General features: G+C 36.2%; 1 protein-coding gene across 3 annotated transcripts in view; it reads right to left on the minus strand.

The window, feature by feature from the left end:
- vps13a (vacuolar protein sorting 13 homolog A) overlaps positions 1–12,077 on the minus strand; it is a 123,581-nt gene extending 111,504 nt beyond the window's left edge. For all 3 annotated transcript variants that reach the window (XM_041255980.1, XM_041255972.1, XM_041255989.1), the window contains exon 1: positions 11,914–12,077. In XM_041255980.1, the coding sequence (XP_041111914.1) occupies positions 11,914–12,013 (100 nt within the window). In that variant the 5' untranslated portion in view covers positions 12,014–12,077. The remainder of the gene's footprint in view (positions 1–11,913) is intronic.
- Between the last annotated feature and the right edge of the window lie 4,242 nt (positions 12,078–16,319).

Raw genomic sequence — 16,319 nt, forward strand, 5'->3', positions numbered from 1 at the left:
GGGGGGGGGGGGGGGAATAGGATATAGCCAGAATACTGGATGCAGCCACAAATAGGTACTGTACTTGTAATTCTACTTTTATTCACAATCTCATTGCTATTATTATTGGTAGTAGTGACAAATACTGTGATAAAAAAGAAAATCAAAGAATAAAACAGTACTAATATCATTAATAATTTAGCTAATGCCTTTACCAAAAGTGACTTCCTTTACTTACTCCAGCAGTTTATATTGTTCGTTTTGGTTTGTCCTTTTACTATAGCGAACAAAAGGCTTTGGATCCAAACAGGGCTGTTAGAGAGGATGTACTGTATTTAGATATATTTTAGATGTATTTTGACTTGTATGTTTAACATACAATATTTGCACATTTTAATATATAATGCGTGCACATTTGGTATTTCATTTTATTATTTGTGTTTAACATTTAAGAGGGTATAAAGAAGTTTGTATCAGAATCCAGTATCATCCCTTACAAAAAAGTAACATACTGCAAGTATACTTGTGCCAAAATTGTCTGGTTTCAGTATACTATTGATACCATTATACTATTCTATATATTCTACTTGCAGTATACTCTGTATATCCTGTTTGTAAATAATGCAACGTAGTTCTCAAATATTGGGCATCTTACTTCTCTTTTGCATACCTGCATTGTCTCTTGCTAGATATGTACCTCCAGATTCTGACAAATACTTTTAGAAAACCGGGAGCAACTTCTGCTCTGGAGTTATAAACGCGCTGCGGCTGCCCACCAATGTGGATAACAAGCGAAAAATTAGTAGAAACAAAACTAAAAAAAGTCTGGAAAAATTATGGAATTTTAATGTTGAAAAGTGTATGAACCCTGAGATACTGTGCCTATATTGAGTGCAGTGTACTTTGTACAAATATAGGTCAATCATGGGCAACTTTACTTTTTTTGGACAACCAAATGTCTACAATGGACTGCCCGAAAGGCAAGTACCATTACCAAAATTTTGCAAGCCCTGAACTTAAAAGATCAATCTGAAACCTAGCATATCCAATTAATGCAGGAAAAAATATTTCCTCAAGTAATGAATATGACTTGATTACATGCTTTATTTTGCTGATTCAGTCTTTATTAAATGAAAAATATCATTATACGAGCTATACGACGTACCAGTTAGATCTTTTGCTGTTCCTCCTCTCGACTTCACACATTCCATGTCTTCCCAAAACAGCGTATACAATCTATGTTAATAACTTTTACCCTTGTCCAGGGTACTACATACAGTGTCTATATGAAGTATTCATTCTCTTTGGAGGTTTTCAGTTAGTTGTGTTAAAACCCAAAATCTTGATGCATTTAAATGGGATTTTTTTTTTTTTGTTCCTTTGATTTACACAACCTATTCAACACTTTCAATGTGTGAAAAAATAGGTTGTTCATGATTCCAGATTAAATACACCTGTCTCTGTAAGGTCCCACAGTTGGGTAGCGTATTCAAAGCAAAGACACTACCATAAAGACCAAGGAGCTTTGGAAACAACTCCGGGATAAAGTTGTGGAAAGGCACAGATCAGGGGAGGGATATAAAAAGATTTCAAAAAGGAATTGACTATCCCAAGGAGCACAGTCAAGTCGATCATTAAGAAGCGGAAGGTATACGACACCACCCAGAATCTGCTTACAGCAGACAGTCCTCCCAAACCTCGCAGCTGGGTAAGAAGGGTATTGGTCAGAGAAGCCACCCAGAGGCCAATAACAACGGTGAAAGCATTCCATGGCTGAGATGGGAGAAATTGTCCATGTGTCAACAATAGCTGAGGTACTCCACAAATCTGGCCTGTATGGAAGAGTGGCAAGAAGGAAGCCATTTCTGAAAAAAACCCATGTAAAATCCTGCTTGGAATTTGCAAAAAGCCACGTGGAACATGTGGCAAAAGATTCTGTGGTCCGATGAAACAAAAAGGGGGGTGAATACTTATCTAACCAAGACATTTCAGTTTTTTTTTCCATTAACTGCTGTTTCATAACAAAAATTCTCTTGCCTCTTCAAAGTGTTGAGTAGGTTGTGTAAATCAAAGGGAAAAAAATCCCATTTAAATGCATCAAGATTTCAGGTTGTAACACAAACTGAAAACATTCAAGGGGGGTGAATACTTACTATAGGCCCTGTAACTATTTTAATGTGATTTCTACAGTAAGTAGTCACTTTAAATTTAATACAAATTAAAGCTAGTAAGCCACATTTTGCAGTGTTTTGTGGCAATCTGCAATGTTTTTCCATTTCATACTTCCAAGCTATGTTATTCAAATAAATGCCAATACATTGCTGTTTGTATTTATTTTAATCAAGCAACAGTGAATTAAATATTTAAAAAAATAAGAAAAATACATCTTACTGAATAAATCGCATAAATGTTTACAGAAAACACAACACAAATGAACTTCTGAAAACTGTAAAATCAGCACTGTTGAAAAACAGAACATTTTTAAAAATGTATTTAATGTATTTAAACAGCTACATGGGAAAGTATTTATATTCAGAATCTTGGAAAGCTAAAAATAAAATGTAGGGCTATTGATTTTCCATGATCGCAGAATTACGGACAGAATTGCAGAATTAAGCACTGGGAACGGAATTGGCATTTTGGGAATGGAATTCAAGAAAAAAAAAAAAAAAAAACATAAAAACTGCAAACGGTCCTTTACCACTGTTTTTCTCCAAAAATGAGGTTGCTTTGAAAACTATACTACCCAGAAGCCCAGCAATGACGCTTGTATTAAACGTTTTTGTATGTTTATTTGGATAACGAGAAAACGGTGGTTTTGTGGGCGTACGCTGATGGACTGCCTGACTCAGTTGTGTATAAGTGAGCGAGTACAGTTTGATTTAAGATATAAGATTATGCTAGTACACAGACTTGTCAGTTGCATATTGTGCTGTATTAAAATTTGATTGTAGAATGTTAATTGTGATATATAAATGTGTGTGGGTGTGAAAGAGAAACTAGTTTTACTTAAAATCATTTTTTGTTCTTTCGTGAAAAAATTTATATATAATTAATATATACACACACATACAAAAAATATTATTCAATATATTAATTTAATATAAAATTAAAAGTAACCAACTCCTGGAGGCTTGGAATCCAGAAGGAAAAGATAGCATACCATTGCACTGCTGCAATGCAGCCCTAAATCAAGAGGCTCACCAGGTTTGTTACCATGTAACAAGGACATCAAACTCTGTTTTAAAAACCAACAAGCAAGTATAATTTCTTACAATAATTACCATGTATTAAAGCTATCTGTTGTTCTTTTATAGGGGAGAACTAGTGTCGCACTGTTTGGTTTTCACTGAGATGGAGCTAGCCTTTATCCTTCACACGTTTTTTTTTTCTTTCCCTATTACTAAATAAAAAACAAATCAATCAATTAAAGAAACACCATTTTATTAAGATATTACTTGGCATGTTAAACATGCATCTTTTCATTTCATACATTTTTTTGGATGGTTAAACTTAAAATTGCATTAACTGAGGCACTTTGAGATTCGGAGTAATTTATGTCACCGTGTAACAAGGACACAAAATAAAAACTTTGTTTAAAGTTCACTCTAAACAATATTATTTCATAGAAAAATGGTACATTTGAATTCTGCTTGAACTTTTTTCCCACCACAAGGTTAGGTGGTGGAAGAATCTTTTGAATCCTACTTCACGATTCCCAGGAAATGTCATCTTTTACGGGCCAACGATAGTAAGCTCAGGAGGCGGTCATATTTCAGCCACACCTCCCTCATCTGCTCATCCACCTCTTGCACCTAGAATTGATTTTCAAAGTATTATTGAGCGCTGTACTAAATAGGATCTAATCTTAGGTGATGTAAAGTATGTAAAATTTCACAAGTTACTATAAGGGAAACACCTACTTTCACAAGTGAGATTTAACATGTTGTAGTTGTATGAGAATTCTACCATGATTTAAATAAGAATTATTATTTATATTAAAAATGTAAAGCCTGAACCAAAATAAACTAGAAATGGGTAAGCTGATTTCACAAGAGCTGTGTAACCTTAGTTTTGTAGTTATTTTTATTTATTTATTTATTTTTTAAGTCGAGGTAAAATTCTTGTTAAAGTACTGTGAACGTAGTACTTTAAAATAAATGTTAGTTGTAACATAGTAAAACGTGGTAAAAGAAACGATTAAAAAATACTCAAACTTGAACTGAAATTAACCTGAACTGTTAAGCCTTACTTGTGCTACAAATGTTTTTGTAGATTTTTCATCCACAGGCAGGTCAACTAAAACAAAGTCACCTCTGCTGAACCTTCGATAGAATGCAACAAATAATGAATGTTGTATGAAGAACAAATGTTTACCCTCTGCCTGAGGTGACAGTGAGACATCAACATTAGTTTAAGTGATTAACAATCAAAACTGACAAAAAACATTTTTTGTCTGAGGAAAAACATTTTTGCACTTAAATAATTTTTAAAAATAACTATAATCCACCTTTGAAGCGATTTTCCTGATGACAATTCTTGTCGAGTGTTCATCTGTGCATCTTGCGCAGGGTTTGCAGTGTTCATCTGTGCATCTTGCGCAGGGTTTGCAATGTTCATCTGTGCATCTTGCCAAGGGGATGCAGTTTTCATCTGTGCAGTCTTGAGCAGAGCCTCTTGAACATGGTGCCTAGGAAGATGTGGAGGTTCAGGACTGGCGAAAGCAAGACAAATTATTTTTCTTCACTACACAGACATCTCCACTTTCCTTTATGCCTCGAATGTTGTGAAGTCTTGTTCCTGGAAGGACTCTTTCACCACGCTGATTCCTATTCCTCGATATGTCCCCCATAGGCACCCAAAAGAAAGTCTGTCTGAAATGGCTACAATCGTCTCTGCTTACATCTTTTGAAAGGTTCTCTCTGCAGAACTGGAACATATCAAAGGCATTGCCAATGACGGCTTTCTTTGTGGCTACTGCAGCTGAAGCACTTTGTTTTATGACTGCACTTTCCCCATCTGCTGGACCTTTTCCGTGTCGAGATCCAAAAAAAAAAAAAACCTTTGCACTGGGAACCCATAATTTTCAACTGCATGTGCAATGTCTCCAAAAGGACCACGTGGCTTGTCCTGGCATGCACAACCATCCATGAACTGTATCTCCTGGTCAATTTTGATGCATCGCTGATTTTTCAAATGCTGATTTGGCTAAAGAAACAAAATGATGGACAGAATGAAAGTCATAGGTGTTATCTTCTGAAACAAAAAACAAACTTTTTGTACAACAGCCATACAAACAGCACATTTGTAGTATGTTATTATAGGGTGCACTGTAGAAGACTCGTGGCGCCAGTGTGCACTCTGAATTTCATCCTGGGCCAAGCATGCATAGTTCTCAGCAAAATCCAGAACCAATAACACCCAGTTTGAAGGTAACTTGTTCTTCAAAATTCTACATTGATCACTTTGCCATGAAGCACAATGAAGGTGCAGAGCCAGCGGTTTCACTTCATTTTCTAGTTCTTCAAGAAGCTCCTTGATATTTCCAGTCTTTTCTGCCTTGATCCTTTTCTGTAAATGAATTTCTTTTCCATCTTTTATTTTCTGTTTTCTCAGTTTCCCACTTGAGCCATTTGACCCGGTCATTTTCAAACTTAAAAATATCCTTAACATGTTGTTTTAGCCCTACCATTCCACACTTACTGCAGCATCTTTCCACACATTCCCAGCTGTAAAACCTCTTCTCATATTCTGGGCACACTAACTTCAACGGCCTTATATACCTCTGCAATTTCTGCATCTAGATAGCCTTTAGATTGGGCAAATTTGTCGACTGACTCAAGCTTAAGCTCAACATTTGTATAGTATTCACATAAGCAGGCACGTATCTTTTGGTATTTTGAAGGCGTCAGATTTGTTGGACGCAGAGAACAGAATTTTGAAAAGCCTATCTGAATATTGTAATGAGACTTGAGCTCCTTGAAAAGTTCCATAAGTGTTCTTTGCAAAATCCCTTTTTCTAATCTGGTAGCATGTTGGCATGTGAAGCATAAAACTCTTCTATTGTTGATAAAACATCAGGAGTGTGCTTCTCTTCTGGTCTTCCTTGCTTTATTAATGAGGAGTTTCCAAGTGATCCCTTAATTCCTACCTGCAGCTTTAAGAAGTCCATAGTACTTTGTTTTCACAAGTCTGCCTTCTACATAGCTATTTTCAAAATTGCAAAGATTAATGTTTTGCAGAATTTGGATCAGTTCTCCTAAATGTGCTCTTCTGGTTCTGTTCATCTCGCTTTGCCTTTTTCTCTGCATACTTTGCTCTTCTTTTTTCATTTATACATCTTTTTTTTGTGAAGTTAACTTTGCCCTTTGTGCTTGTTTCTTCTCCCTCCATACTCTTCTCTGCTGTTCCTTTCCCAACTCTTTCCCTCTAGTGTTTCACAGTTCTAGAACTTCTATCCCCTGTTCTGATGCTTTGCGTTTGATCTGTTCTCTGTATTTTCTCATATGCAATTTTGTAAGTTCATTTGCATGCTTTTTGATTTTCCTCACTCAAATAGAGGCGATACAATCTGCTTTTAACAGCCTTAAGTGCTTTTTCATTTTCATAACTCTGAGGATTTTCTGCCAGTATTTTTTACATCTTTCTGCATTGGTAGTCACTTTAGCATTTATTGGTTCTATTCGATTTGGATCTTTCTTTGAAGATCTTAATTTTTGTTTGCAAACCCATGCTGCTGAAAAATAAAAACAGTACAATGTTCACTTAAACATAAGTACAGTGCTTCAAATTAACATACTGCAAAAACTGCTGAGCATCACCACCTTTAAATCATGTATTGAAAAAAAGAACTATTAATTTGTGCTAAGCATTGGGATTTTTTGTATTTTGTTTGTTTGTAATTCCAAAGTACCATTTAATTTAAGTATGTGGAAAGCAAAAAAAATGGTACTCTGGAGTTCAAAAAATAAAAATTAAAAATGGTCTATTCAGAGAAAAATTCGAAGTGCAAAAATTTTGTAAGCTACACGGTAGCAATAATTCCGATTTGTTTTTAAAAACTATATTTACTATAATATACAGTATTTGTATTATTGTATTTGATATACTGTATTACAGGTTAGGTGAAATGTTTTCATTAATTTGTAGCCATTTTGTATCCCCATTAGAAACAGTGTCGCACGTAAAGACACGAAACTCAGTCCTGTCTTGTTTTTAAAAAAAGATCCAGATGTTAATAGACTGTGGTAAAATTATTCAAAAACAGCCCACACATGTTTATGATATCACTATTTAAAATAATAATATGTACATTTGTACCTATAAAGCGGAAATTCCATCACCCCCTTCTTAATAAGAAGAGAACGTAATATTATGTCACCTCGTAACTTCCGAGACACCACTCCAATCTCCTGTGATTAATGTCGTCACACGCTCCAGAAAAAGCTCTTAGGTACCATAAAAGTAGTTTTTGTGCGTGAAACAACTGCTGTAAAATGCTGCAAAGTATTATTAAGCACCGTTTGCCATATTTTAACAAACAGGTGTGTGATCGCCACGTATCAGAACCCGAGGGACACAAACATTATATGTTTAAATTATGGTCAAGCAAAGCTATAGAAGCACCATCGATGTATATTAACTATAGTACTGTAAATTGATCCTAGTACTGTAGCCACTAATTTCATATGGTATTGCAGTACATTAATTATAACTGTTGAATTTTAAAATTGATATAATGTTTCTCTCTGTTTTGGGACACCACTTGTTACGTGGTAACATTAATTTTGAGATCGTTTTCTAAAATGATATCACTGCTAGTTAAATTAAGTCAACTTTAACACGAGTTCAGTACTACTGCACTGTAAATGAAACACACAGACTTGATATGTAAAATGTTTTATATAAACTTAATTTAAAGACAAACTGCAGGCTTGGCAATATTGTGGACAGTAATAACAACCATCAGAGTAACTTAACCTGGCTGAAACAATAAGAATGATATTAAAAGTCAGCTATTATCATATGTATGACACATGATAGTATTAATTGTAGCACTTTTTTCTTTTTTAAATATTACATTTATTTTAGCACAGGAACCTTTATTTGTCATATTTCTGTTACTGTGGAATGACCCATGTTTTTATTTATATATATATAATTAACAGGTCTCAGAATTCACCAGCCACTGTTGATGTAAGCATTACTTTTAGCCAATGGAACATTGATGTAAAGCATAATTGTGTAATCGATTAGTAAATTAGACAGAACCCGCAATGCTTACAGATTCAAACCCAGTACCTATGCATTAGTAATATTTATACCGAACTACTTTTCAGCAGAATGAGTATTAAATCAATTATTTGACAGCAGTAGACTGTAAAACATCTAGGCTTTAGGGTACTGCAGTCTGATCTGATTTCAGTGCCTGGGCTACACTTTGTTCAACTGAGGACACGGTACAATCACAGTACTGTTTGCAAGAGCAGTAGACCCACACAACAGTCACAGTCACATGTAGCATAACGTGGCTGATACTGGTTCTTGGTTAAGAGAAACTCATTATTTAACCTGAACGCTTTCAGGGCAAAACAATTAATATACAGTGCATGACAGATTAAAAAAAAAAGTATGAGGTGCTTTTTACTGCACAAGAATCAATTCACAGTTTCTGGTACCACCGCAGGTATACTTCAATAAATATAGAAGACAATGATCCACATAAAGTCTATCAAATCCAATATATTCAAAGGCCTTTCAATCATCACCTTAGAATTCATGAAGACATTGAATAGTTTGTACATGCACCAAAGCAATGGTAAAACTGTATCAAAACTACAGGAAAATGAAAAACATTTCCATTGCTATGCAGAATTAGGCACACTAGGACATTACCACAAAATAACTTTAAACAAACAAAATATACCGTAATGAATTCAATATTTATTAAATAAACACAAACCACTGTGGACCGTGACTACGCCAAAACAAATAAATAATAATTCAACTACCTCTCTAGACATACACATAATACACTTAATCCTCTCGCACCTCTCTACCAACCGACCTTTTCCAACTGTCATGCCTCGAGAGACCCCCAAACATTCCCCTTGGACTTTTCCACATTTTATTATGTTACAACATGGAATCAAAATGGATTTAATTATGAGTTTTTGCCTCTGATCAACAGAAAGAAAGTCCATAATGTCAAAGTGAAAAATAAAATCTACAAATTGTTCTAAATTAATTACAAACAGAAAACAGAAAATAATTGAATGCATAAGTATTCACCCCCTTGAGTCAATATTTGGTAGAGGCAAAGCGTTGAAACAGTAAAATTTAAAATGAGTGATTCTGTATATCGGGCTTACTTAATGTTCTTTACAAAATTAAATATGCTCCATTATAAAGGATAATATAATATTCTATATATATATATATATATATATATATATATATATATATATATATATATATATATATATATATATATATATATATATATATATATATATATATATATATATATATATATATATATATATAGAGAGAGAGAGAGAGATAGAGAGAGAGATTGTAGAGAGAGAGATTGTAGTCATCATCATATTTGCTGCATCTTGTTATACAATAATACATAAATAAATCATGTGTGCATATTAACAATTACCGTTTTGATATACAGTATCAGTATCTACGTTTAAATTCCATTCATAATTTTTATATAGCAGCTTAATCGTGGTAGTGGGTGTCGCCATCTTTCTGTTGAGCAGCTCACCAGCTCTGACAGTCAGTGAGGTTGCTGAGTCATCTCTGAGCCAACGTTGCACGTCACTAGCTTTCAACTGTGAGTTTAGTAACGATTTTAAGAGTTGTTGCTTCTCAGCATTGAATTTAGGAACGCAGCCATAATAGGCTCTTGTTAATTGTCAGTAAACGATTTGTATACAAGCCCCAAACACACATGAGTTTAGTGCTGCCGATCAGAGCCTCTCACGGCACCGCTCCTAAAATGCCTTAAATCTTGTAAAAAAATAATGCAGCATTTGTAAAGCATAGTAGTATTAATAAAGGCCGCCATCATATAATCGCCGCCCTTGTTTAAGGGCCTCAGTCATTTTTATCAATTTAAAATAAACGCGGCAGCGCCAAATTGAAGTAATATGGTATATGTATATATTTTTTAAATTACACTGAAATAGCGTAGTGTTTATATGACAAAAGGCTTCAAGAAACACACGTCACAGGAACGTAAGGAAAAAAACTCTTTTTGCACCTCTTAGCCACCATACACGACCATGATTTTAACTGTAAAAAAGCGCTGCCTCTCGTACCACTTCACTTGCTAGCTACCGTTACATTATTGTTTGGGGGGAAAACAGCTTAGAAGTTATTCTGAGCAGATAGTACTGTAATGACTACTGCAGAATGTACTGTCTAGTTGCTCCATTTTTTCTCCAAAGTTCCCAGGGAGCTAATACTAAGTGCCTTTTTATTAAATTAGAATAAATCTAAATATTTAGGCTTTTATTTACATTGTCATTAATTAATGAAAAAATTACATCTATTTTGAAATGTTATAGTTCAGCGTGTGTTAAAAAGAAAAAACTACTAAACAAGCTTACTTTTTTTTTTTTAATGTACAGTGCTCCTAGTTTGTTTCTATTACATTGTGCCAATTTGCACCCTTGTTTCTGAAAGCACTATGATTCAAAACGTTTAAAAAGGTTTTTTTGTTTGTTTGTTTAGTTTTTTCATGCATTTCTAGCTTCATCATTGCTGGCAATGTACCAAACACTTGTCGTTATAAAAAACAAACTAACAAATTACAGATTTTTAAAACCGCAAAAATCCAAAATCAGGAAAAAGTCAATCAGAAAATTCAAAGGGCCCTACACTGTAATTATACCAGCTTCCTGTCATTTTACTGAAAAATGTGTGTATGTCTGCAGATCTATATAAAAAATGCTGCTGTTCTGTGCTAATTGGGATAAAAGTGAAGTTGTTAGCTAACAACTGTTTTATTGCATAAAGGGGGACATGACCAAAGTTTTTAAAATTGTAAAAGTTGACATTAACAGTCGCCAACAGACATTTCTTCACACATAGAGTAGCAAGGGTAAGGAATGGGCTACCTAGTCATGTTGTTGAGGCAGAATCACTTGGATCATTAAGACCAACCTGACAAAGTTCTAAGATCAATCAGCTACTAGGAAGTGGAACATATTAAATGGGTTGGCTTTCATAAAAGTACTAATGTTTTTATGCCCTTATAAAGTAATGTCTAGGGTAAGGGAAAATTATGCCCGTTTACAGTATACCATCTGCTATTTGCAGATATGAAAACAAGACACTGAGAAAGTGAACTGAAAACAGCAAGAATTAAAATTCAAATCAAATATATTTTACTGTGCAACTGACAAACAACTCAGTCAGATGTAATGAAGTGAACAAATGCTTAGCAAAATAGGTCTGGCCTGCTGTATTTAACACTGTAGCAGTGGGATAAGTTTGTTCTACCCCTGGGTGGCTGCATTACGGTTTATGTTTACTGGTTTATGTTTACTGCTATAAGGAAGCTATGTGTAAGTGAAACATGTCGACATGGGTATTTTCCATTTCGTAATGATGGGTACTCAAGAAGCTCTCTAAGCTAAGGCGAGTCCGTGGCCAATGGCATGTGTGAATTAACCTGTTTATACACAATAAACCTACTTGGTAATCAAGATGTGGTTACTATTTTCATTTTATTGGTGCAATTAATATGGAAACGCCACTGGAAATCAATTAGCTAGTTACTACCCCTTACTTCGACGTACGGCACAGTACAAATGCCTGTCTTACTTAATGACTTGTGACAGCTGCGTCCAAAAAAAGAAAAAAAAAAAAATCAGTTACATTAATAACAACACAGCGTGTTAACGTGTTTTGCTTTACCTCCCCATATCCCAAGTTTGAGCTGCGAGCTGTCCAGGTTCACCACGTAGTCTCCTAGGAACCTGTTTAGCACGTCTACCACCACGGACTCGAACACCATGTTGCTGTCTTCCCTCCCGGGTCACCATGTAATCAAGCACACTACAAAATACCGTCCGCCCAGCCACCCCTCCTATTTCCTGAAATAAACACACCACCGGAACTAACGTGAGGGTGCCGCCTGTCGCGCGCACGCTTCACAGTGACGTGCGACCTCCCCGTACGTGTCCTACGAGCGCGTTCACAGTCTTGTATTATGTAGGAAGCACCGTGCTTGCCACGTTTTTTTAAACGACTGGGTTGCTTGCTACGTTTAGTCGTTCATAAATGTTTTAAAGTTAAAAGTTTAAGTCGTAATGTAGCTACTTTAATTACCACACTTAGAATAGAGCAAAAACGTGTACTACGGAGATGTTCAGTGAGACAATTATACACATACATAAATTGCTACCAAACGTTTGTTGCAAGTAGTGACAATGTTAAAGAAGTTTAGGTACTATGGTACGCTCAGTAGCGGAGCCAGTGGTTATTCTCATATTAAAAATAATGGATTGCTTTCAAAACTGCACTAGCCATAAGCCCAGCCATAACACGCGTATGTCACTGTTTTTTTTTGTATATTTATTTGGCCATAGGATAACGAGAAAAAAGGTGGTCTTGTGGGCGTTTCAGCTGGCGCTGCGCTGTTGGTCCTCCTTTTCTGCGGCGCTGCCTGCTTGGGTGCTGTGTTAGAGGAGTGATTTGAAAAAGCAACTAGCTGTTCTGTGAGAGTTCTGTGGAAAAATTTTGGAGTTGTACATACAGAAAAGTACCTGGAAAACAAACAAAAAAAAAACTACAGTCAACCACGTGCTTAAAAATGAATAAATAAATAAACTAAAAACTTAATGTATGTATTCATTTATTTAGTTATTATCGCAAATCCGTTACCTCTTCACCCTTTACTTTGGTTTTAGAATTTATTATTTCGAATTTATCATTAACACCTTAATAATACTATTAGCCCCATAAATACGTTTAAAAAAAAAAAAAAAAAAACATTGTCAAAAAAGCAACAAATAAGTCAAGTTGAGGATTTTTTTGCATGCTGCTTATTTTGAAGCAGTTAATACTGTTATTGAACCAGATTATTATTATTATTATTATTATCTATTTAATAATTGATTAACGCCCAGATTGAACCATTATTATTTATTATTATTATTATTATTATTATTATTTATTATTAGCAACAGTATTTTTTTTAAACCATTCATATCTTTGGCTAGCTTTTCTTTTTTTTTTATCAAAAAAATTGTGTCATTTATTCTGCATCAGAAATAAAATTAATCCCACTGCAGCTACGCCATCCCTCAAAACAAAATAAAAATATATATATATATTAGCAGTAAAATGCAACTACATTAACCCTGAGACATTATAATGGTGTGTGTATGTAAACCTGGACATTAATGTTGTGTGTAGCGCTTTCTCTCTCATTCTCTAGGTCTCTCTCTCTCTCTCTCTCTCTCTCTCTCTCTCTTCTCCTCTCTCATCTCTTTATCTATATATATCATGCAGTGCCTATAGAAAGTCTACACACCATACTTCACACTGTTGAGGGGAAAAAAGTTTTTATTTAGAAGAAAAAATTATATATTGAAAATACAAAACTGAACGATCATAATTGGATAAGTCTCCACCCCCCTGAGTTTATACTTGGTGGAAGCACCTTTGGCACCAATTATAGCTGTGAGTCTGTTGGGATGGGTCTCTACCAACTTTGCACACCTAGATTTGGCAATATTTGACCATTCCTCTTTACAAAACTGTTCAAGCTCTGTCAAGTTCCTTGGGGAGTGTTGATGGACAGCAATCTTCAAGTCATGCCACAAATTTTCGATTGGATTTAGGTCGGGGCTCTGACTGGGCCACTCAAGGACATTTACCTTTTTGTTCCTTAGCCACTCCAGTGTAGCTTTGGCTGTGTGCTTTGGGTCGTTGTCATGCTGAAAGGTGAATTTCCATCCCAGTTTCAGCTTTCATGCAGAGGGCAGCAGGTTTTCCTCAATAACTTCTCTGTTCTTTGCTCCATTCATTTTCCCTTCTATCCTGGCAAGTCCCCCAGTCTCTGCCGATGAGAAACATCCCCATAACATGATGCTGCCACCACCATGTTGTGTGTCACAGTGCTAGCGGTAGAGTGTCGGATGGTGTTCTTTGGGTGATGCGCTGTGTTGAGTTTGTGCCAAACATAACACTTTGCATTTAGGAAAAAAAGTTCAATTTTAGTTTCGTCAGACCACAAAACTTTTTGCCACATGGCTACAGAATCTCCTGAGTGTTTTTTTGCATATTTCAAATGGGATTCAAGGTGGACTTTCTTGAGTAATGGCTTCCTTCTTGCCACCCTACCATACAGGCCAGATTTGTGGAGTGCTTGGGATATTATTGTCACATGCACACTTCGACCAGTCTTGGCCATAAAAGCCCATAGCTCTTGCAAAGTTACCATTGGCCTCTTGGTAGCCTCTCTGATCTGTCTCCTTGTTGCTCGGTCATCCAGTTTGGAGGGATGGCTTGATCTAGGCAGGGTCTAGGTGGTGCCATACACCTTCCACTTCTTGATAATCATCTTGACCGTGCTCCAAAAGATATTCAAGGCCTTTTATTTATTTTTTTTACCCTGCAGAGGGAACCTACAGGAACTTCTGAAGTTGTGAGGTAGGATTGTAGATAAATGGAAAAAAAAAAGTATTTTAATGCTATAAGGCAACACAAAGGTAAAAATTTTGAAAGGGATGTAGACTTTCTATAGGCACTGATTACACTGTGTAACAATTTTTTTTTTTTTTTTTTGTTCCTGGGTAGTAAGTGTTATTTCCTAATTGCTTATGCCTCAAAAGTATAGAAAATGGCTATTATTCCCCACAAACTTTGCTTTTGTGACCAGGACAGTGATATTTTGAAATGTACCTATTTTCCAGAACATTCCAGATAGATTCAGTGCTGAGTAAACATGGAGTAACTTCTAGAACTTTCTAGAACTTTCCAGTAATATAAATAGTAGTATAAATACAGGGGCCTTAAGCCCACCAGTTCAGTTTAGTTCCAGCTGCCTAAGTGGTTACATATCTGTATTTTTCTGAGATGGCATCAAGAGGCTGCAAGCATCCGGCAGACGCATTTTGCTATGTTTGCGGCCAATTTATCAAGACAAGAGCGAAAAAGTACTCCGTGGAAGCATCTGCTAAGATGTGTGAGGCCTACAAGGCATATTTCGGCATGCCTGTCAGGGGTCAAGACAAACCCTGGGCACCTCATTTCACCTGCGAGCACTGCAAAAAAACTCTGGAAGGTAAAATGGACAATTGTTGCTCGGAATTTTATGTTATAAAATTTGTTAAAAATTTTTAAATTGTAAAAGTTATTAATTTTAAAATGTTTTACAATGTTTAATGTTATTGAAAAAATATATCATATATGAAAAATGTTGCAAGAATCTCTTACACATTAGTCATGGGTGAAATAAATTTATTTTTGTAGGATGGTACAGAGGGGAAAAGAGAGCCATGAAGTTCGCTATCCCAAGAATTTGGCGGGAACCCACTGACCACTCAAGCAACTGCTACTTCTGCATGGTGGACCCTTCCAAACGTCGGACTGGCAAGAATGCACCTGCTATCACGTATCCGGACCTTCCTTCATCCATTGCCCTGGTGCCACACTGCCATGAGCTCCCCGTACCCACTCCTCCGGAGAGAGAGCAGCCGTCTTTAGAAGAGAGCAGCAAGTCAGAGAGCGAGGAAGACGTTGTAGATCCAGATGACAATTTCAGAGGTGGAGCTGAGGAGAGAAACCCATACTACCCCAACCAAAAAGACCTCAACGACTTGATTAGAGATCTTGGTCTCACCAAGTCCAATGCCGAGCTTTTGACGTCTAGGCTCAAGCAGTGGAACTTGTTGGATGAAAGTGTGCAAGTCGCAGATCAGAGGAAGCATCACCAACCTTTTTCCAGCTTCTTCACCAGTCAAGATGGGCTCTGCTTCTGCCACAATGTGACCAGTCTGTTCGAGGCAATCGGAATCGCCTGTAACCAGAATGAGTGGCGTCTCTTCATTGACAGCTCATCCAGGAGCCACAAAGCCGTGCTGCTCCATAATGGTAACAAGTACCCGTCTCTTCCCCAAGACCTTCAAGGAGGCTGGACGCTTTGAAGTGTGATGAGTACGGCTGGGAGGTCATAGGAGACTTCAAAATGGTGGCATTCCTGATGGGTCTCCAAGGCGGTTTTACCAAGTTTCCCTGCTATCTTTGCGGTTTGTTAAAAAGTACCATCAGGAACTACCAGGAGGGGAGTGGTACCACCAACACACACAAAGCTA

This window comes from Polyodon spathula, chromosome 1 (genome assembly GCF_017654505.1).
Source record: "Polyodon spathula isolate WHYD16114869_AA chromosome 1, ASM1765450v1, whole genome shotgun sequence".
Lineage (NCBI taxonomy): Eukaryota > Metazoa > Chordata > Actinopteri > Acipenseriformes > Polyodontidae > Polyodon > Polyodon spathula.